The sequence below is a fragment of the Cetorhinus maximus genome, chromosome 13 (genome assembly GCF_964194155.1).
Source record: "Cetorhinus maximus chromosome 13, sCetMax3.hap1.1, whole genome shotgun sequence".
Lineage (NCBI taxonomy): Eukaryota > Metazoa > Chordata > Chondrichthyes > Lamniformes > Cetorhinidae > Cetorhinus > Cetorhinus maximus.
Window position 1 is genome coordinate 30,477,467 of NC_135891.1, and position 21,677 is coordinate 30,499,143.

General features: G+C 43.4%; 1 protein-coding gene across 3 annotated transcripts in view; it reads right to left on the reverse strand.

Moving 5' to 3' along the window:
- The window catches only part of LOC144688519 (phosphoprotein associated with glycosphingolipid-enriched microdomains 1-like), an 89,147-nt gene that overhangs the window by 33,570 nt on the left and 33,900 nt on the right, over positions 1–21,677 (reverse strand). For 2 of the 3 annotated variants that reach the window (XM_078555199.1, XM_078555197.1), the window contains exons 3-6: positions 5,210–5,264; positions 3,752–3,839; positions 2,157–2,740; positions 758–901 (exon numbers count right to left, since the gene is read on the reverse strand). In XM_078555199.1, coding sequence (XP_078411325.1) covers positions 758–901; positions 2,157–2,740; positions 3,752–3,839; positions 5,210–5,264 — 871 coding nt within the window. The remainder of the gene's footprint in view (positions 1–757; positions 902–2,156; positions 2,741–3,751; positions 3,840–5,209; positions 5,265–21,677) is intronic. The other variant, XM_078555198.1, reaches the window with a different exon arrangement.

Genomic DNA, 21,677 nt, shown 5'->3' on the forward strand with positions numbered 1-21,677 from the left:
TGCATCATCCCTCCCAAAGTTTCTCATCTGCTGTCAGCACATTCAGCTTTCTGGCTCCTACCTTCTGTGAATCTGACCATTAATGGATGGAAATCAAGAATAGCAATCCCATAATTTCCTGAGCTGTCTGACCAGCAGCAAAACACCCTGAAGCATGGACTTGGAAAATTGGCTCTTATGCATCGAATTAATAAAAGGAAGATTATGTTCCTCAAGCAGTTTGGAAACTGTACTGTCTAGTTTGCAAAGTTAGCAAATGATGTTCATATGATATTCTTCTGACCAATATATTAGCAGAGGCAATATTAAGGTAAATTGATGAATACTTCTATTACAGTGGTTAACAAATTAATATCATAATAGTGTATTAAGAATTTATTCACTAATCTCACCAACAGTAAGTTCTAGGCTTATGTGGCTTTTATAATTTTATTTTGAGAAATTGTAGGTGACAGTTTGATTGTCATTTCCAAATTGATCAAAATGTAATGGAGGACAACAGAATGGGCTGGTGATCAGCCTGTCACTGCTTCCCAACTTCTGTTATCCATCAAATTTTCAAAATGATAAAGCGTGACAAGCAATTAAATCAAATTGAATACAGCCAGTAAAATATAATTGCCTGCACAAAAAATCTTCAAAGGATTGAAATTATAATATAAAAATAAGCAATTTACTTGTTTGTGCTGTTCAGTTCAGTTAAGTCAAAACGATCAGCAATGTTTCTTAAAAGTTCTTGTCTTATTTGTGCACATACCTTATAACAGGCATTATCAGCATTTGGCTGTCCTTCGGTTAGATTGACATATGCAATCCTCTCCTCCCTACATTCTTCCAGTGATTTTGCTGCTTCACACTCTGTGATAGACTTCAGGCTGCCTTGTATCCCAGAACTGTGATTCTGGAATGTAAAACAGATTAAAGGGTGCTGCCAACATCTGATTGCCATTTTAACAAAAAAGGCACTATGCCAAAAGGAAAAAAATTAAATTTATAAACAAGTCTGCCTTTTAAAAGCAAAATACAAGTTTAAAATATAAATGCATTAGAGCTACTCAAATTGGCTTCTTTGTTTTGAGGAGATTTTAATTGTTTCAATACAGCAGATTTAAGAAGATATTCTAATTCTTAAAATATAGAAGGCAAAGGCTTCCCACTGGCCATTTTTAAAAACTTAACTTAATTTCAACATGGGTAGTATACACACACACTCTGTGGGAGAATAGGTGAATGATTGTGTTGGACTAGATTCATACACCATGGTTCAATCTTAATATTTTTGTCTATACAAAGAGCTGCCATCTTCGCAGGGTCATCAGCACTTCAATTTATTCACCATCACCAGGGAAGTGTATGCTTTTGCTGTTACATGATTACAGAGGTTCACTCCTGATCTAGAATTTTAAATAAACCATGTTGCATTTTGAAAAGCTCCCTTGTTACAGGAAATGGAGGAGGAAAGACATTTCTTCCCAGTTAATTTGATGTGAAGTAACAAGACATCATTGGAATCATCTTGCCATGGATAATGGCTATTAAAAAAATAAGAAAGACAGTAGGGGAATTAGTTTGCTCAAGGGAGAAAGGTCTAATGTAAAAGGAGCATGTTGCTGTATGAATTCCTCTGATAGGTGTTGTCATTTTTTCAATTAAGTAGTGGAAATGGCAAACACAGCCCCTGGTGAGTCTGTAGCGAGATGGCGAAGGAATGCTGTTTGTGTTTCAGAGACCTTTGATATGCTTCACTAGACCTGATATGTCTACGTTAAGAATATTACATTAAAACCATGTTGAGAGCAGGGACATAAAGGTTTAGTGAAAAACTCAATAATATGTTCCTTTTGGTTACGGAATGTCATGGTTCTGAGAGATGAATGTGTCATGTATCATCCATGACCAATGGATGAGATTGAGGATATAACAGAGATTTTTAATAATTCAAGAGTGTTAGTTACATTGTGTATGCTCTGTGAGGATACATCATGATTATTAAAGAATCCTGACTGCATCATATGGCTGTGACACCTTAACATTGTTTGGTATAGCCATTGAAAGGATGATTTGGTGTACAATTGGAAGCTTTCATTTAGGAAAAATGAAATAATTTGTGAAAAACCATAGATTTGTGATTTTAAGTAAAGAGGAAAATTATATACCTCAGTCTGTGAAAAGGCAACAGATTTTCCTTTCTGTCTTAATTGTTCCCCATGGTTACTGGACCCTGGTAACAATACACAGCCATTCTTTACATTTCTCCTTGGTTGTTTTTCCCGTGCACCCTCCTGATTTGGGATCCTTTCTTTCTTCTTTACTTTCCAAATTGAGGCATACTCTGGTGTGTCCATGTTTACGGCTGGTTCCTTCAAACCCTGCGCCAGTTGCCTTTGAGATATTAAAGCTGCTTCCATTTCATTAGCCTCACATTCAGATTTTGATTGCCTATCAGGTTGAAGGTTAATATGATCTACTTCATATTTTGTTCCAACACTCTCATAAAATGAGTCTTCAATAGAGTTCTCCTGACAAGGGTATTTTTTAACTTGTGAATGAACAGAATTCATATCACATGCTTTTCTCAATGTAGGCAGCTTTTCACCAGTGTAGTTATTCCCAGGAATTTTGGGCAGCACTCTGTTCTGTCGAATTCTTGAATTTCCTGCCTCGTCCTCTCCCTCCTCCAAAGGTTCTGTTCCCGGCAGGTGTATATAGTCCATACTGGCTTGCCAGCTTCTGAGGCCATCTACACACAAAGTGATAACATCAAATCATTACATCCAGAAATTCTGTGGACATTTTTCTCCTACATCATTTTTAGGGATGAATTTATGTCAAACATTATTTACTCATATACAGTACTTTTACTATTTGGATATCAAGTAGAATTTGGCAAGAGTGTTTGCGGAAGTGTCCAAAGGCTGAAGAGATAGGCTTTGAGGAGCTTTTTGAATGAATGAAGAGATGAAACAAGGTGAAGATGTGGTAAAGAATTCCAGAGAGTAGTATCATGACCATAAAGCTCTCAAACCGATGGTTTGGTAGTGGTTGAGGGAGTGATGGGGAGGGGGCGGGGGCAAGGCAGCACATGGATGTGGGAGTGCAGAAGATTAAAGCACCCCATTGGTTATGCACCCAAAATCAGGCCATAACCAATTTTTATCCAACAAGACAGCAACTATTCAATCCTTTTCACTGAAAAAAATTAAAATCAGGGCAAAGGGAGGTGGTGTAATATGAATAATGAAATAAATCATGTATCAAGTGTGTTGACTGTGAGTTTGCACTCAACACTGTCACTAGCTGTTGCATTCATTCAAAGTTAAGTTGAGTCCAGATGACAGAGGCCACTTGATCCAAGTAGTTCATTCGTAAAAAGAAACCCAAAAACCTCCTGTGATACCATCTAACCTCTTCACTTCCTTGAATTTTTGTTTCCACTGCCCTAGACAGAAAATCATTTCAGATATTAACTCCATCTGTATGAAGAACAGCTTCAGACATTAGTTCTGAACTTTCCTTTTACCATGTCTCCTTGTCCTGTAATCTTGTTTTAACTTAAAATAGTGTTTAGAATTTACCATTTTTATTCCACTGAGTATAATATGCATTTCTCTGGTTCACTTCCTTTCGAGTACAAAGAGTTCAAGTTTATTTTAATCTTTCTTTCTAACTTAGCCCTCTTACCTCTCTCTATTTGTAACTGTGCTAGGGAAAGTGCAGTTTATATAAATAACAATTTTGTATTTTTACTTACTTTCACCATAGCAAGATATTCTGTTTGGATTGTGTTTTCCCATTTCAGGCGTATTAACAGGTCGAAGCTGTTGTGTATGCCCTACAGACTGAATACAATAACATTTCAGTAAAATATATTTGACCCAATGACTCTACACTATGGGTGGGTTTTTCCAGCCCCACCCGCCGCCGGGATCGTCTGGTCCCACCAAAAGTCAATGGGGTCTCCCGCGAAAATCTTGGCCTACGTCATTTTCACTTAACATATTTTATTATCAAACTATGAGATATTATGGATCTCCTAACTTTTAATAATATAAAGTTAACAATTATATCCATGAACAATATGTTATGACTTACATATGGCAGATTTCGCAAAGCATCAAAAATAATTAGCAGCTTTCTAGCTGAAGAACCAAAGATCCTGTCTCTCAACTACATGGTCATTAGTTAAGGCCTAGGCTTGTCTATTACCAGTTGCCATAACCACTGAAAAGGAGTTTAATCTGATTTAGTCCAGAAAACTGGAAAGACTCTTACAATAGCGAGATGTACTTCATCAAGGTTGTTAGCTTGAATTAACTAATAGCACTTACACCTCGGAGTCAGAAAGTTGTGGGTTCAAATCCCACTAGTACTTGAAAATTTACTTAAGGTTTCAACTTCAATGCAGCACTGAGGAAGGATTGCTGGAAGTGCAGTCCTTCAGGTAAGATAGTAAACCAAGGCAATGTGCGACTTTGGGTGGCTGTCAAAGTAAAATAGAGTTCTCCTGATGTTCTGGCCAACATTTTTCTATAACCAAAACCACCAAAAACAGATTAACTTGACATGCATTCCAACGTAGTTAATGGGACCTCACCTGGCTGATGTGTTTGTCTATAAATAACAACAGTGATTGCAGTTCCAAGTAATTCAGTATGCGTGAAGTACTTTGGGATATTTCTGAGAGACATGTGAAGGGCCAATGTAAGTTCTTTCTTATCAAAACTGGCAAAACCACAGAATAACATTCATGGCATTGGTGGAGTGTAACGCTGAACAGTTTAGTTAGAAATATTGGAAGGGGGACAAAGACGCAAATAGATAACAAATCATTTGATCGCTCCAGGTTTTAAGGTTCAACGCCAGACAACGACCCCACAAATCATCTTTTGCACAAGTGCTGCTATTCTAAGCATTTCTAGTACACAGTGCCACAGCTTTCAATCAATTCACTGTTCTTTGATGAACAAGGAGGTCATTATGAAGGTGTAGGGGTGTCACCCTGCTTTAAAATGGGTTGATGACAGTACTCAACTGTGCCACAAGGTGGGGCTAAATCTCATTCAGCCCAACATTCTGTGATTTAGTTATTCATCCTCTTGAGCTAAGCTCAACGGAGGCGAGTTTCTGTAAAAGCTATCAAAATAAAACAGTGGTTAAACAAAATGGAGAAGTACTTTACTTCTGTCAGATTCACAGTTAAAGTACTTACCATACCAACTAGCTTCACACCATCAATCTTGATTTTCTTTTCTTTGTTGTTTCTGCTGAATTAATACAAGGTATACATTTGTTTGGACACATGCAAAAAAGTACAAAATAATTTATTTCTCCCTTATTTAAATACCAAAATATTCTCTCTCGTGTTTAACCCCTTATTGGGTTTTGCCTAACAAAAGTGCCTAGGGAATCCAAAGGTCTTCTATAAACATAAGAGGTATTAAAAGGATAGGTTGGGCCAATTGCGGACCAAAAAGGGGATTTACACGTGGAGCTAGAGGACATGGCTGAAATATTAACTGAGTACTTAGCTTCTGTATTTACCATGAAGAAGATTCTGCCAAAGTCATCGTGAAAAAGGAAGTACAGTAGGTGAGACACTTGATGGGCTAAAAATTGATAAAGGGGAGGTATCAGAAAGGAGGCTGTGCTTAAAGTTGGTAACTCACCAGGACCAGATGAGATGCATCCGAGGATGCTGATGGAAGTAAAGGTAGAGATTGCAGAGATACTGGTCATAATCTTCCAATCATCCTTATATATAGGGTGATGCCAGGGAACTAGAGAATCGCAAATGTTTACACCCTTGCTCAAAAAAAGGTGCAAGGATAAACCCAGCAATTACAGGTCAGTCCGTTTATCCTCAGTTGTGGAAAAGCTTTTAGAAATGATAATCAGGAACAAAACTAACAATCACTTGGTCAAATGTGGATTAATTAACGAAAGCCAGCCAGCATGGAATTGTTAAAGACAAATTGTGTTGAACTAACTTGATTGAGTGTTTTTTTGATAAGGTAAGAGGGAGGGTTGATGAGGGTAATGCAGTTGAGGTGGCCATGTGTAAAGTAAAGGGTATAATTCTAAAATAGGTGCAGGATTAGCGGGACCCTGAGGATACATGTGCATAAATTATTGAAGGTGGCAGAGCAGGTTAAAAAAATGTTTAATAAGGCATACGGGATCCTGGGCATTATAAATAGAGGCACAGAGCACAAAAGCAGGGAAATTATGGTGGACCTTTCTAAAAATACTGGTTTGACCTCAACTGGATAGTGTCCAATTCTGGACCCCCCTTCACCCCTGTCCCTTCCTGATGCTGGGGCCCACAATCAGGCCCTAGTTCCCTTGAATGACAGACTGTCCCCAGAAGACTGCTTCAGGGTCCCAGCGTGGCAACACCCCTACCCGCTGCTCGATGTATACCAGTGGCAGTCAGACAAGGCCATTAAGTGGGCATTAATTGCCCACTTAAGTGCCCACTTGGGCCTCAATTAGCAGCCGGGCCGTCCATGAGCCTTCCCGCTCTGGAATTAATAGGGTGGAAACGGGAAGGTGGTGGGGTCCCCAGCCCACACTCTCCCACCCGATAAAGTGTTCCCCCCTCCCCCTCCAAACTCACCGCTAGGGGTGGTGGTGGGGGACATTAAATTTTGCCCACATTCAGCACAAAATGGGAGAAAGCAGACCCTAGAAAGCATTGTTTCTCCTTAACTGAACTGCAAAATCACTAATGACAATAATGTTTAACTGTTAAAAGGTAAACATATATCAAACTGCTTATGCTTTCAGCATATTTCCTATGTTCTTTTTGGTAAGGATCATCTGTTTGAGAGAGTAACCTGCTTGCAGAACTGCTAGCACTCAAGCTAACCCCAAGGTAGTACAGAAGAACAGCCTGTCCTGACTTGCTTTCCAATCGCTCTCCCTCACTGTTGCATGAGAAATGAGGCTGCAGTCTGCCAGGCAGCTCCCAAGGGAACATGGCATGTGAAAAACCATTGGCACAGATCTGCATTATAGTATCACCCACACAGCCTTCCTTTAAATTAAAAATTTAAACTTGTTAACGCTATTCATATATGTGGCATTATTGTATTTGAAAACATTTTCTGTGTCTTTTCTAATTCTATGTTAACATCCAATTAAATGTTCTACATGGACAAATTATTGCAGTTGCAGACTTTAGCGCATAGTGGCTCAGTATAGTCTACACAATCCATTCAATATATAAGATGTTACATTCATTATAAACTTCATGATCATTACTGTGAGTACCCCTCCCTTTAAACTGTTACAAAATGTGATGTCAATTTTACAGACTGTTACATCATTCATGAAATTTGCAGCCAACAAGTCTGGGTTGGAAAAAACATATAGATTATTTAATGGCTGTAATTATTTGGCCTTCAGTGCAGTGCAGATAGAAACCCATAGAACATTTTCATATAAAGTACAAAAGAAACAATTATAATCTCTGTAGAGATAACAACAGAATTCCATGCTATTATAATGCAAAAATCAATGTTGGCTCAGTGGACTATATGAAACCTAACTATGCCACTACTAAATAAACCAGCAAAGATCTCATTTTGAACTCCTACCAAAGACAGCAATTAATGAGGGATTTGCTTTCAGAACAGTTGCTGGGATTTGTGGGCCTCTTCTAATAGCTGCTGTGTCTTCAATGCCAATTAACATTTTGTTCAGTTTTGCTCAGTAGGAAATATTGAGTCAATTAACCTTAAAATGCAACTGCTGTGTTCTGAGTGTGTTATGTTATAGGCAATGGAAAAAGTACAGGCAATGTTTTTCCCTTTTCTCTCAAAAACTTAACTTCTTTATATTGACTTGATTGCCATGCCACTGATGTGCATCACACTGTTCACCGCTGTCTAGGCAACTGTCTCTGCTTCAATTGCCTGGAGTAATTCTGAAGCTGAATGATGCCGCTTCTGCTGAAACCTAGGTGTTGTCTTGTTAATGGATTTAGAGTGCAGTCATTATTGCAATTAGTTCTGTAATTTCATTGTTTTGATCTAGTGGTAAGCCTGCCTGACATACAGGGGTAGATTTTGTGAGACAGTGGGTGGGATCATCCCAGAATTGCACTAAGTGCAGTAGCGGGAGTGAAAAACGACGTTTTACCCGCCGGCCGCAATGGCGGGTTTTCTCGCCGTATCGACTCCTCCCCTTCCATACCGCCCTTTTCCTCCCTGCAAAAGATAAGTAGAAGCATTTGCAACAATCTTCAAGCAGCAGTGCCGAGTGGATAATCCATCTTGGCCTCCTCCAGAGATTCTCAGTATCACATATGCCAGTCTTCAGCCAATTTGATTCACGCCACGTGATACCAAGAAATGGCTGAAGGTACTGGATACTGCAAAGGCTATGGGCTCTGATAACATTCCAGCAATAGTACTGAAGACTTGTGCTCCAGGAGTTGCCGCGCCTCTAGCCAAGCTGTTCCAGCACAGCCACAACACTGGCATCTACCCGGCTATGTGGAAAGTTGCCCAGCTATGTCCTGTACACAAAAAGCAGAACAAATACAACCCAGCCATTTACCATCCCATCAGTCTACTCTCCATCATCAGTAAAGTGATGGAAGGGATCATTAACAGTGCGAACAAGTGGCACTTGCTTAGCAATAACCTGCTCACTGACGCTCAATTTGGGTTCCACCAGGGTCACTCAGCTCCTGACCTCATTACAGCCTTGGTTCAAACATGCACAAAAGAGCTAAACACCCAAGTTGAGGTGAGAGTGACTGCCTTTGACATCAAGGCAGCATTTGACCGAGTTTGGCATCAAGAAGCCCTAGCAAAACTGGAGTCAATGGGAATCAGGGGGAAAACTCTCCACTGGTTGGAGTAATTCCTAGCATAAGGGAAGATGGTGTCTTTGTTGGAGGTCAATCCTACAGGACATCACTGAAGGAGTTCCTCAGGGTAGTGTTCGACACCCAATCATCTTCAGCCATTTCATCAATGACCTTCCTTCCATCATAAGGTCAGAAGTGGGGATGTTCGCTGATGATTGCACAATGTTCAGCACCATTCATGACTCCTCAGATACTGAAGCAGTCCATGTCCAAATGCAGCAAGACCTGGACAATATCCAGGCTTGGGCTGACAAGTGGCAAGTAACATTCACGTCACACAAGTGCCAGGTAATGACCATCTCCAACAAGAGAGAATCTAACCATCGCCCCTTGACATTAAATGGCATTACCATCTCTGAATTCCCCCACTATCAACACCCTGGGGGTTAACCATTGACCAGAAACTGAACTGGACTAGCCATATAAATACTGTGGCTACAAGAGCAGGTCAGAAGCTAGGAATCCTGTGACAAGTAACTCACCTCCTGACTCCCCAAAGCTTGTCCACCATCTACAAGGCACACGTCAGGAGTGTGGTAGAATACTCTTCACTTGACTGGATGAGTGCAGCTCCCCAAACACTAAAGAGGCTTGACACCATCCAGGGCAAAGCAGCCTGCTTGATTGGCACCACATCCACAAACATTCACTCCGTCCACCACTGATGCACAGTAGCAGCAGTGTGTACCATCTACGAGATGCACTTCAGGAACTCACCAAGGCTCCGTAGACAGCACCTTCCAAACCCATGACCACCAGCATCTAGAAGGACAAGGGCAGCAGACACATCGGAACACCATCACCTGGAAGTTCCCCTCCAAGCCACTTACCATCCTAACTTGGAAATATATTGCCATTCCTTCACTGTTGCTGGGTCAAAATTCTGGAACTCCCTCCCTAACAGTGTGTACCTACAGCACAGAGTCTGCAGCAGTTCAAGAAGGCAGCTCGCCACAACCTTCTCAAGGCAATTAGGGATGGGCAATAAATGCTGGCCTAGCCAGTGATGCCCACATCCCCCATAAATAAATTTTAAAAGATTATGCAGTCACGGGAATCACGCCACCTTACTGACGAGCGGCCTACAATTTGCCCACTAGACCGTTACCTCACCACTTCCTCACTCCGGGTGCTATATTTAAACTGCAGCCTTGCACACAGTTCTCAGTACTTGTACAGGACTGCTCCAGTGAAGACACGGCCCCAAAAACCAAGAAGAGGGCAGCCCTCTTGATTCAGTGATTCAGCTTTTTGGATGCTGTGGAGGCATGCTGCAAATTCCTCTACCCCCACTCTGGCTGCAAGAGGCCCATCAGTCTCACCACTCCGGCTTGGGAGGCGGTGGCAGAGGTGGTTAGTGTCAATGACGCACATAAGAGGTCGGCCATCCAGTGCAGAAAAAGAATGAATGATCTCATCCGCGCTGCCACAGTAAGTCAACCGTCTCATCAGTCTCAACTCACCCACTTACAAGCCCATCACACATTCACTGCCATCTCACTAACTTCCAGCTCAAGGGACATCACCACTCACTCTCTCACGCACACACTCACATCTCCATCTGGCCTCATCTCCTCTGGAGACTGCCTCCTCATCCCATCCATGGCTCCACTCAGCACATGCACACCTGGCACTCTTCTCATCTGGCCTGGCATGCACCTTGCTTACGCTCGCTCCATCTGTCTTCATGCAGGACAAGATTGCACACAATCAACAGGAGAGGGACCAGACTGGGGGTGGAGTGCCAGGTGTCAAAGTCCACACTCCGTTCGAGAGTCCCACGTTCGAGCTGGCCAGAGAGGATGTGGAATATTCCTCCGACAACGGTGAGGCCGACGGCAAACATCAACGTGAGGATTCTGCACCAGATCATCCCTCTGTCAATGCTACTCTGAGTGCACTGTTCTGTGTGTAACGTGGCTGCCAAGCACTAATAATCTCCACTTCCTCTTGTAGGCACATCTGTCATATCCACCTCAGGCAAACTTGACCCTGACTCCAGCACTGAGAGCACCTTGAATGAGGACCCTGAGGACAGCACCGTTGAAGACCCATCACAGTGCTCACTCATACCCTCCAACAGCGCAGCAACACACACCTCGGCGGGACCTAGATATAGAGCAGCCTCGGGATCACAATGTGATGAGCACAGCACACAATCTGTTCCAAAGCAGGCAGAGGCAGGGACAATGGAGGTCATCACATTTGGTGGACTGCTGGAGGCAAGGAATCTACTGAGTCAGAGTCAGATGACTTGATCCTCAATCAGTTGTTGCAGCTGCAAAGACAATCACAGGAACATCAGGGAGGGATGTTTGGTGCACTCTTCAGATTTCAAGGATGATGGAGGAGTCTGCCTTAAGTCTGAGGTGTTCCCGCCATCATGCTGACACACCGAGGTCAATACTGGCAGGATGGTGGCTGCCATGGAGACCTTGGTCCAGGATGCTGGTGCTGCATGGCTGAACTCTATCGCTGACGCCATATTTGACCTCCAACAGTGTCAACGCGAGAAGGGTGCGGGGCAGCTCGATCTCACTCCAGCTTCACCTTCTCCACAAAGAGTCAGCCATGGGCTGTCAGGCACCCACATGGAGGAGCACCAGCAGCTCGACACTCTGGGGCCATCCACCCAGGTGACTCCGGCAATGGCCAGCCGATCCAAATCCCCTCTTCCTGTGACCCCATCATCTCCAGCTCCATGGGCTGAGGAGGGTGCACCTGGCCCACAGCAGGATACACAAAGCAGGCTGGGGCCCTCCAGGACTCAGCCCTCCAGAGAACATCCGCCAAAGTCATCACAGACAGGGTGTGGCAGTCAGCAGGCTGCCTCCACCTCCGCTGTCGATGTCAGGGGAGCACCCAGACGTAGCAACAGGGTTAGGAAGGTTACGAAGATGTAGTTGCACCGCGTGGGCACAAGTGTTAATCACTTGTACATATTGTTCACTATTGTAAATAAACTCCCAAGGATGTCTCCTTGCCTATGGCTCCTTGTTATGATGAGCAGTGTTCATGTCATTCAAATTTGAAACCTTGGTTCCTGTACAAGATAAAGGCTAAAGACTAAAAGAAGTCCAGGGCCTCTTCCCTGTGTAACCTTTGGAGCAAAGTGATGGTCCAGCTTCACACTCACTGGACACATCAGTGATGCCTACACCTCGATGGTGCTTGTCATTGCTGTCAGAATGTCTTGGGCAGGTGTCACAGGGTTCCGTCATTCTCTTTGTGCTCTCAGCACGTTTGGGGTAAGGCTGGACCCCCATCTCTTCAGCATCTGTGTCCGGTGACGGTGTGGTCCTGAAAGGTACAGGTGATGAAGGCTGCCAAAGGACCAGGTGCACTTAAAGTTTCACAGCTCCGTCTCCATGATATGACCCTAATCACACAGCACAAGCGAGCTGCCATCAGCCACACAGGGGTTAGATGTTCGCAGGAGCAATGTGAAGATCGATGGAGTGTCCTCACTGCACGCCTTCATCATCCTCCTGGAATCTTGTGGCTATTAGAGCCTCCGCTGCATCTCCATGAAATGAGCCTGAGCACTGATGGTATGTTTTTTTTATTCATTCATGGGATGTGGGTTTCACTGGCTGGGCCAGCATTTATTGACCATCACTAGCTGCCCTTGAGAAGGTAATGGTACACCCACATTGCTGTTAGGGAGGGAGTTCCAGGATTTTGATCCAACAACGGTGAAGGAACGACGATATATTTGCAAGTCAGGATGGTGAATGACTTGGAGGGGAACTTCCAGATGGTGGTGATCCCATCTATCTGCTGCCCTTGTCCTTCTAGATAGTAGCGGTCGTTGGTTTGGAAGGCGCTGTCTAAGGAGCCTTGGTGAATTCCTACAGTGCATCCTGTAGTTGGTGCACACTGCTGCTATTGTGCGTTGGTGGTGGAGGGAGCGAATGTTTGTGGATGTGGTGCCAATCAAGCGGGCTGCTTTGTCCTGGCCGGTGTCAAGCTTCTTGAGTGTTTTAGGAACTGCACTCATCCAGGCAAGTGAAAAGTATTCCAACACACACCTGACCTGTGTCTTGTAGTTGGTAGGCAGGCTTTGGGGAGTCAGGAGGTGAGTTACTCGTTGCAGAATTCCTAGCTTCTGACCTGCTCTTGCTGCCATAGTATTTATATGGCTAGTCCAGTTCAGTTTCTGGTCAATGGTAATGCCCAGGATGTTGATAGCGAGGGATTTTGTGATGGTAATGCTATTGAACATCAAGGGGTGATGCTTAGATTCTATCTTGTTGGAGATGGTCATTACCTGGTACTTGTGTGGCGCGAATGTTACTTTGCCACTTGTCAGCCCAAACCTGGGTATTGTCCAGGTCTTGCTGCATTTGGCATGGACTGCTTCAGTATCTGAGGAGTCACAAATGGTGCTGAACATTATGCAATCATCAGCAAACACCCCCACTTCTGATCTTATGATGGAAGGGAGGTCATTGATGAAGCAGCTGAAGATGGTTGGGTCGGGGACACTACCCTGAGGAACTCATGCGGTGATGTCCTGGAGATGAGGTGACTGACCTCCAACAATCACAACCACATTTCTTTGTGCTAGGTATGATTCCAACCAGTGGAGAGTTTTCCCCCAATTTCTATGATTTACTGCTTATGCTGTTTGGCATGCAAGTAGTCTTGTTTTATCACTTCATCAGGTTGACACGTCATTTTTAGGTATGCTGCTCCTGGCATGCCCTCCTGCACTCTTCATTGAACCAGGGTTGATCCCTTGGCTTGAAGGTAATGATAGAGTGGGAGATACGCCAGGCCATGAGGTTGCTGATTGTGTTTGAGTACAATTCTGCTGCTGATTCAGTACAATTCTGTCTACAGCGCCTCATGGATGTCGAGTCTTGTGTTGCTAGATCTATTTGAAATCTATCCTATTAAGCACAGTGACAGTGCCACACAACACAATGGAGGGTATCCTCAATGTGAAGCCGGGACTTCGTCTCCACAATGACTGGTGGTCACTCCTACTGATACTGTCATGGGCAGATGCATCTGCGGCAGGCAGGTTGGGGAGGATGAGGTCAAATATGTTTTTCCCTCTTGTTGGTTCCCTCACCACCTGCCGCAGACCCAGTCTATTAGCTATGTCCTTCAGGACTCAACCAGCTCAGTCAGTAGTGGTGCTGCCAAGTCGCTCTTGGTAATGGACATTGAAGTCCCCCACCCAGAGTACATTCTGCACCCTTGCAACCCTCAGTGCTTCCTCCAAGTGGTGAGGGAGGGCGCTGGTTTATCAGCTGAGGGAGGTTTCCTTGCCCATGTTTGACCTGATGCCATGACTTAATGTGGTCCGGAGTCGATGTTGAGGACTTCCAGAGCAACTCCCTCCTGACTGTATACCACTGTGCCACCACCTCTGCTGGGTCTGTCCTGCCGGTGGGACAGGACATACCCAGGAATGGTGATGGTGGTGTCTGGACATTATCTGTAAGATATGATTCTGTGAGGATGACTATGTCAGGCCGTTGCTTGAAATGGCCTAGGAAGCCACTCAGTTGTATCAAACTGCTTCAGAAAATTCAAACAATAAAACTGGATAGACCACCTGGCATCGACCTAGGCAGCAGAAATGACATACATATCCTGTGCAGTTGACCATGCACAGTCCCTCTCACCAACATCTGGGGACTAGTGTCAAAATTGGGAGAACTTTCACACCAGCAGGGCAAGCCCATCAGAGTTGGGAGAGAGTGGCCCTGGGCATCCTCAGATTGTGTCTGGACCCCAAGAACTCTCATTACATAGGGTCAAACATAAAGAAGGAAGCCTCCTGCTGAATACTACCTACTGTACTGCCTAGGCTGATGAATCAATGTTCCTCCACATTGGGCACTATCTGAGAAAAAACACTGAGGGCAGCAAGGGCAATGAATGTACAGGTTGGGGAGACTTCAATATCCTTACATCCCTGCCAGACTGAGCCTGTAGCAAGTGGTGAGAGAACTGCCAAGATTAGAAAATCTACTTGACCTCGCCTCATCAATCAAACTTTTGCAGATGCATCTGTCCATGACAGTATTGGTGGGAGTGACAATACTATATTCTTTGTGGAGACGAAGTACATCCTTATACTGAGGGTACCCTCATAATGTTGTGTAGCACTACCAACATGCAAAATTGGCTACATTTAGAACAGATCTAGCAGCATCCATGAGGCGCTGTGGGCCATCAGTAGCAACAGAATTGGATTCAACCACAATCTGTAACCTTGTGGCCCATCATATCCCCCACCTTACCAATACAATCAAACTAGGGGAATCGACCCTGGTTCATTGAGGAGTGCAGGAAGCATGCCAGGAGCAGCATCAGACATACCTAAAGATGAAGTGCCAACCTGGTGAAGCAAGTCCTTGGTGAGACTGCACCTGCAGTATTGTGTATAGTTTTGGTCTCCTTATCTAAGGAAGGACATATTTGCTATAGAGAGAGTGCAACAGAGGTTCACCAGGCCAGTCTCTGGGATGGAGGGATTGTCTTATGAGGAGAGGTTGAGGAAACTGGACCTGCAGTCTCTATATGTTTGAAGAATGAGAGGTAATCTTATTGAAACTTACCAAATTCCTACAGGGTGTGACTGGGTAGATGTGGGTAGGATATTTCCCCTGGCGGTTGAGACTAGAAGCAGGGGACAGAATCTCAGAATAAAAGGCAAGCCATTTAAGACTGAAATGAGGAGGAATTTATTCACACAGGGTTGTTCACCTTTGGAATTCTCTACCCCAGAGGGCTGTGGGAGCTCATTGTTCAAGACAGAAATTGATAGATTTCTGGATACTAAAGACATCAAGGGATATGTGGATAGTGGGGAAAAATGGTGTAGAGATAGATGATCAGCCATGATCTGTTTGAATGGCAGAGCAGGCTCAACTGGCCAAATGGCCCACTCCTGCTCCTATTTCCTATGTTTCTAGAAACTTAACCGGACCAGCCATATAAATACTTTGGCTACAAGAGCAGGTGAGAGGCTGGGAATTCTGGGGTGAGTAATTCACCTCCTGACTCCCAAAAGCCTGCCCACCATCTACAAGGCACAAGACAAAAGTGTGGTGGAATACCCTCCACTTGCCTGGACGAGTGCCACCCAGAAAGCAGTCAAGAAGCTTGAACCATCCAGGACAATGCAGTCCCCTTGATTTGTACCCCATTCACCACCCTAAACATTCACTCCGTCCACTACCAATACACGGTAGCAACAGTGTTGTGCCATCTACAAGATGCACTGCAGCAACTCGCCAAGCCTCTTTTGACAACATCTTCCAAACTTGTGACCTCTATCACCTGGAAGGACAAGGACAGCAGATACATGGGAACACTATCATCCCCAAGCTCCCCGCCCCGAGCCGCACACCATCCTGACTTGGAACTATGTCATCATGTCTTCACTGTTGCTGGGTCAAATACCTGGAACTCCCTCCCTAACAGCACTGTGGGTGTACCTACACCAGATGGACTGCAGCAGTTCAAGAAGGCAGCTCACCACCACCTTCTCAAGGGCAATTAGGGATGGGCAATAAATGCTGGCCTAGTCAGCCACACACATTGCAAGAACAAATTTAAAAAAAACATGGTTCTTAACGCACCTTGCTATCCTCCTTTAACACACTCCTTAAAACTAACCTCTTTGGCCAAGCTTTTGGTTATCTATTGTAATATCTCCTTATGGGTCTCGATGTCAAGCTTTGCCTGTCTTAAACTCCTGTAAATTGCACCTTAGAACATTTTATTCTTTAATGGCGCTATATAAATGCAGTTGTCATTGGTTCCCCTTCTTCAGTTTAAGCTAAGTTGCTGCCACTGCTGAATATTCTGGCAGATGATTCATTGGCTCTGATATCTTAATTATTTTAATAAGTACACATATTCCCCAAAGACTTCCAGATAAACACATTTTACCAAGAGAAGTAATTGGACTTAATGCTGAAATCAAAGCAATTACAGAATGAAAATTTCGAGGTCTGTATGATATACACACCCCCAGTAAAAATTTTAGAATGTGAATTAGTCTTCAGATTACAGTTGGGCTTCAGGGGTTCAAAGAACGAATATAAGAAATAAATGTGCATGTAGCTCCAACTGTGAAGATCCCAAACACCACAAATTATTTGGTTAGTTCCAAAAACCTCCATCTACAGAAATCAAATAGCAGTTAGTTTTGAGGCATGTCACAAGGCTTTAACAGAATGGAGGAGTTCAGCTGATGCAATAAGCAGCAAAAACTCTTGCTAGGGCAGATTTTAAGGGCCTCTTTCTGGAATAAACAGGGCAGTAGAATCTGAAAATGACATTGGGTCGCTTACCCCTCATTTAACCTGACACTATGGCAATGCCATATTGAGTAGGATCCTGAGATAGGTAGCTGGAGAAATTGCCCATTTCAAGCAGCAGACCACCTGCAATATGTAAACTGGTGTCCTTGGCAAACATATAGGATCCCAATTGCAATTTTGAGGCACAAAGAGCCAGTGAGTGGCCCAATCAGCTGTCCTTGAAGGGGTCGGTGGAGGCCATTCAAAAAATTGCTGAGGTTTCTTTTTAACTTCCACTCTTGAGGGCCAGGAGGAGCAGAAGTGATTTTCTTAGGCTGATTAAAAACGCCTGGACTCTGCAGGCCCACCAGGCATTAGGGTTGCCAACTCTGGTTGGGGGCATCCTTGGAGGTTTAATTACATGACATCTGACCAAGTAGCTTATGATCATGTGACATTATGATCATGGCATTTATGTTATAATGGCTGTGTTGCTGTAGTTGTCTACCTTTGCTTGGGGATTTGTGACAGCAGCTTTTGTGCGTGAGGTTCAGAGAATTGCAGGAGCTCAACAGTAAGCAGGTGAAGAAGGAAGGCTAAAGCCAAAAAAGAGAGGAAGCTGAAGGTGGGGGTTGGATTCGCCGATGTGAAACCAGACAGGAACTTTGATTCCACAGCAACTAATAGTAATTCACTAAAATTGCGCCAATAACTAAAAATGCTGTTAACACTCAAATTCCCTTCATGCCAACAGTAACACAATGACTCACTGGCAGATTATATGTAACTGGTGGTATTCTACCTGTACCTAGTAGTAAACATTTAGCCGTCTGATATTGACCTTGAAACAACAACCAGGAATTCCTTTGCATGGCACAATGTGCAGTCATGTGACCCACTCATTGCCATCATTATACTTGCCCTAAACTCTACTCAGCACCAACATTTCTAAATCACTCCCTTAGCTCAGATTCAATTAAGGAGAGTCTTCATAGAATTATAGAAATTAAAGCAGAGAGAAGTCCATTTGTCCCCAGATGCTGGCACTCTCTCCAGTGACCAACCTCCCCACCCCCACCACTGATTCTTCTATAATCCTCCTTTCAGATATTTATCCCATTCCCTTTTAAACTGTGTTTTGATATCTACATCAGTATCCCATGCTTTAATATCCCTCAGTTCAAAATCAATGGGTTACCATTGACCAGAACCTGAACTGGACTAGCCATATAAATATTGTGGCTACAAGAGCAGGTCAGAGGCTAGCAATCCAGTGGCGAGTAACTCACCTCCTCACTCCCCAAATCTTGTCCACCATCTACAAAGCACAAGTCAGGAGTGTGATGGAATACTCTCCACTTGCCTGGATGAGTGCAGCTCCAACAACACTCAAGAAGGACAAAGCAGCCCACTTGATTGGCACCCCTTCCAGAAACACTCAATCCCTCCACCACCGACGCACAGTAGCAGCAGTGTGTACCATCTACAAGGTGCATTGCAGAAACTCATCAAGGCTCCTTATGCAGCATGTTCCAAACCCTGACCACTACCATCTAGAAGGACAAAGGTAGCAGATACATGGGAACACCACCGCCTGGAAGTTCCCCTTCAAGGCACTCTCCATCCTGACTTGGAAATATATCGCCCTTCCTTCACTGTCGCTGGGTCAAAATCCTGGAACTCCCTCCCTAACAGCACTGTGGGTGTACCTACACCACAGGGACTGCAGTGGTTCAAAAAAGGCAGCTCACCACCACCTTCTCAAGGACAATTAGGGATGGGCAATAAATGCTGGCCTAGCCAGCGAAGCCCACATCCCGTAAATGAATGAAAAAACAGTTTGCAAATTTTCCTTACCCCTTCTTTTTGGTCCTTCCTATGTAAATCTTTGCTCTGTGCCCACTTGTATTTGGTGGGAACAATCTTTCATTAAGTACCCATTCTAAATCCCAGCTTTCATTTGCCTCCTTACAGGCTGTTCCCCTCTGAATGCCATACACGCCCCACATTGCTGCTAGTCACGGGTCTACAGAAATGACTAGATCCCACGCCCACCCCATTTTCCAATTCCACCCTGTCTCCTCCAAAACTTGAGCCCCAATCTCCTTGATCCTCAGTCTCCCTTTCTTCCAGGCCCACATTCCCTCTTTCTGCCTGACCCATACTCCCCAATATCATCATTCGCCCCGTCCCATTTTCCTCTGTCCTTGACCCCCATCCCTCACTCTCCCCAACACCCATCAACTGACTCTATTCCCATCTTCCTTATTTGCAAAGTGGTTAAGTGGAAAAGAGAAGGTTAAATGGCAGAAATGACACAGGCATGGGACAATCGAGGCAGAATGAAACAAATTAAGATATATGTAATATACACGAGATATGGAAAGGATGCACAGTGAATGGTCAGGTTCATCAGATAATTTGGTTTAATACTATTGTACTGTTAAGCTGGTCGCCAGAAGGTATGTGAAAGTAAGGCAGTGTCACAATTTCCTTAGTTCTGTTGAAAGGTGTCTCATTCGGCTGAACTGGCTGAGATTTGGTATAGATTGGAATAGAAAACTCATATGCTACCTGAAAAGAACTTGGCAATCCTTGAAAGATTGGTAATCTTTTTGTTATTTGCATGGTATTTGCTCAACAGAATTGAATTACCATTAAAGGCCAGGGTTTAGAATTACTAGAAAATGCAGTCCAGCCAAGTTAGGCATTTTTATGGCAGTGTTTTGGAATGAATTCCCATAAAGCTTCAGTCCCAATTATCACTATACAAATTTGCTAATTTTTGCAAGCATCAGTTACCAAACCTTTTAACATAGTAATTAAAATCAACATGAAAATAGTCCTCAGAAGAGAACATAACTGTAACTTCAGATGATAGAATTGGCAAGAGATCAAAATCAAAACTGTTTATTACTTTTGATATTTGTGCAACTGTAACTTTTCTATTTTTTCATAAGAGGGATTATTGGAAACAGAAGCTACTGCCTTGAACCCTTTTACAGTGTCAGCTGTGATTGTAAAAGTGTGTACTTTGTTGGGACAGAAGTTTAAGCTTTCTTCGCTGTTCTTCAATATTTTTGATTGGCCTAGAAAAAAAAATGAAGAACTATTGCCTTTGAACAATGGCCCAGAGTTTGCGATGGTAATGATGGTGAAACTGCCAATGTTTGCTGCCATTATTCCACTGAAATTGACAACAATTTCTGGAGTCTGCACATGTGCAGAATAATATGGAGTGATTCTATGCTTCTCCAGAGCATGCGTGGTTCATGCACTCCCAGACTGCAGTCAATGGGAAATCTATAAACTAGTGTGTATTTTCACTCTTACACAGTTGGTCTCGCTGTAAAATCCCTTGAAAATGTTACACCTCTGGAATGAAGTGTAACTGGGATTTGAATGGCTTACTAACTTCCTGATTACTGCTAAACACTCTCATTGGCCTTGAGAAGCTAATTTTATAATTGTGGAATGCCAACTGTCTCCACAATGAGTAAAAAAAAAACACATCTTTTAAAATTTTGCTTTAGTTTGTTTATGTTTGTTTTGGCTTCCATCGTAATCCAAACAGTATCATTTATTTTGGTACTTGAAAATTTAAATTAAAACTGAAGGATATTAAGTGCTTTTAACTTTCCAGTTTGCAGTGTGTAAGAATACTTCAAAGTGATTGGCTGTTTACCTGCTTGCTAATGTCACAACTGCTGCACACCAAGCCATCTCCTTGGCTTGATGCCAGATTTAACCTGCTGCCAGGAAAGGGGAAAATCACGCCACAGAGACTGCCAGATCTTTATGGGCAGCTTCCTTCAAGGATTGCTTTGTTGCTAACAGTAAAATCTACTTCGGGATTTTATCTACTTATTTACCTGGAGGCTTTCTTGGCTACTAGCCTTCGTGAATCTGGCAAGTTTACTTTGGTGTTGCTACCAACTGCATGACTTCCACACATTAGGAGCCATAGGTACTTGCACTGGAACAATATAAAAACGATTGGAAGAGATTTCAGGCCAGTAGGGGAGGATCTTCCATCCTGTGCTATGTAATAGTGCCCCCAGGTGGCTAACTCAATTCTCACTAACTCTCAGGCATCCGGAATAAAAATCAGTAATGAGATCTGAAGCTTCATTTGCCTTAGGAGAAGAGAAGGAATTTTTCTTAACATAGCTATTACAAAATACATTAGAGAAACTTCAGATTTTTATACATAACAATTACAAAACAACACTTTTGCTTTCAGACCCCTATTATGTATCCTTTACTCATTTTTCGCCTTTTGAAAAGGAATTTCTATTTTAGCAACCTTGGGCCAACTCAGCCAATCAACTGCCATTTTGTCTTCTAAAATCCCCAATTCCTTGCCTTTCCTCCATTTTCTCAAGGACAATTAGGGATGGGCAACAAATGCTGCCCTCGCCAGTGACACCTACATCCCATGAAAGCATAAAAAAAAGTTAATATCCTTACTTCCCAAGTGTCTAGATTCTTACAAATACCTCAGTAGTCATAATTCCATGGTGTTTTGG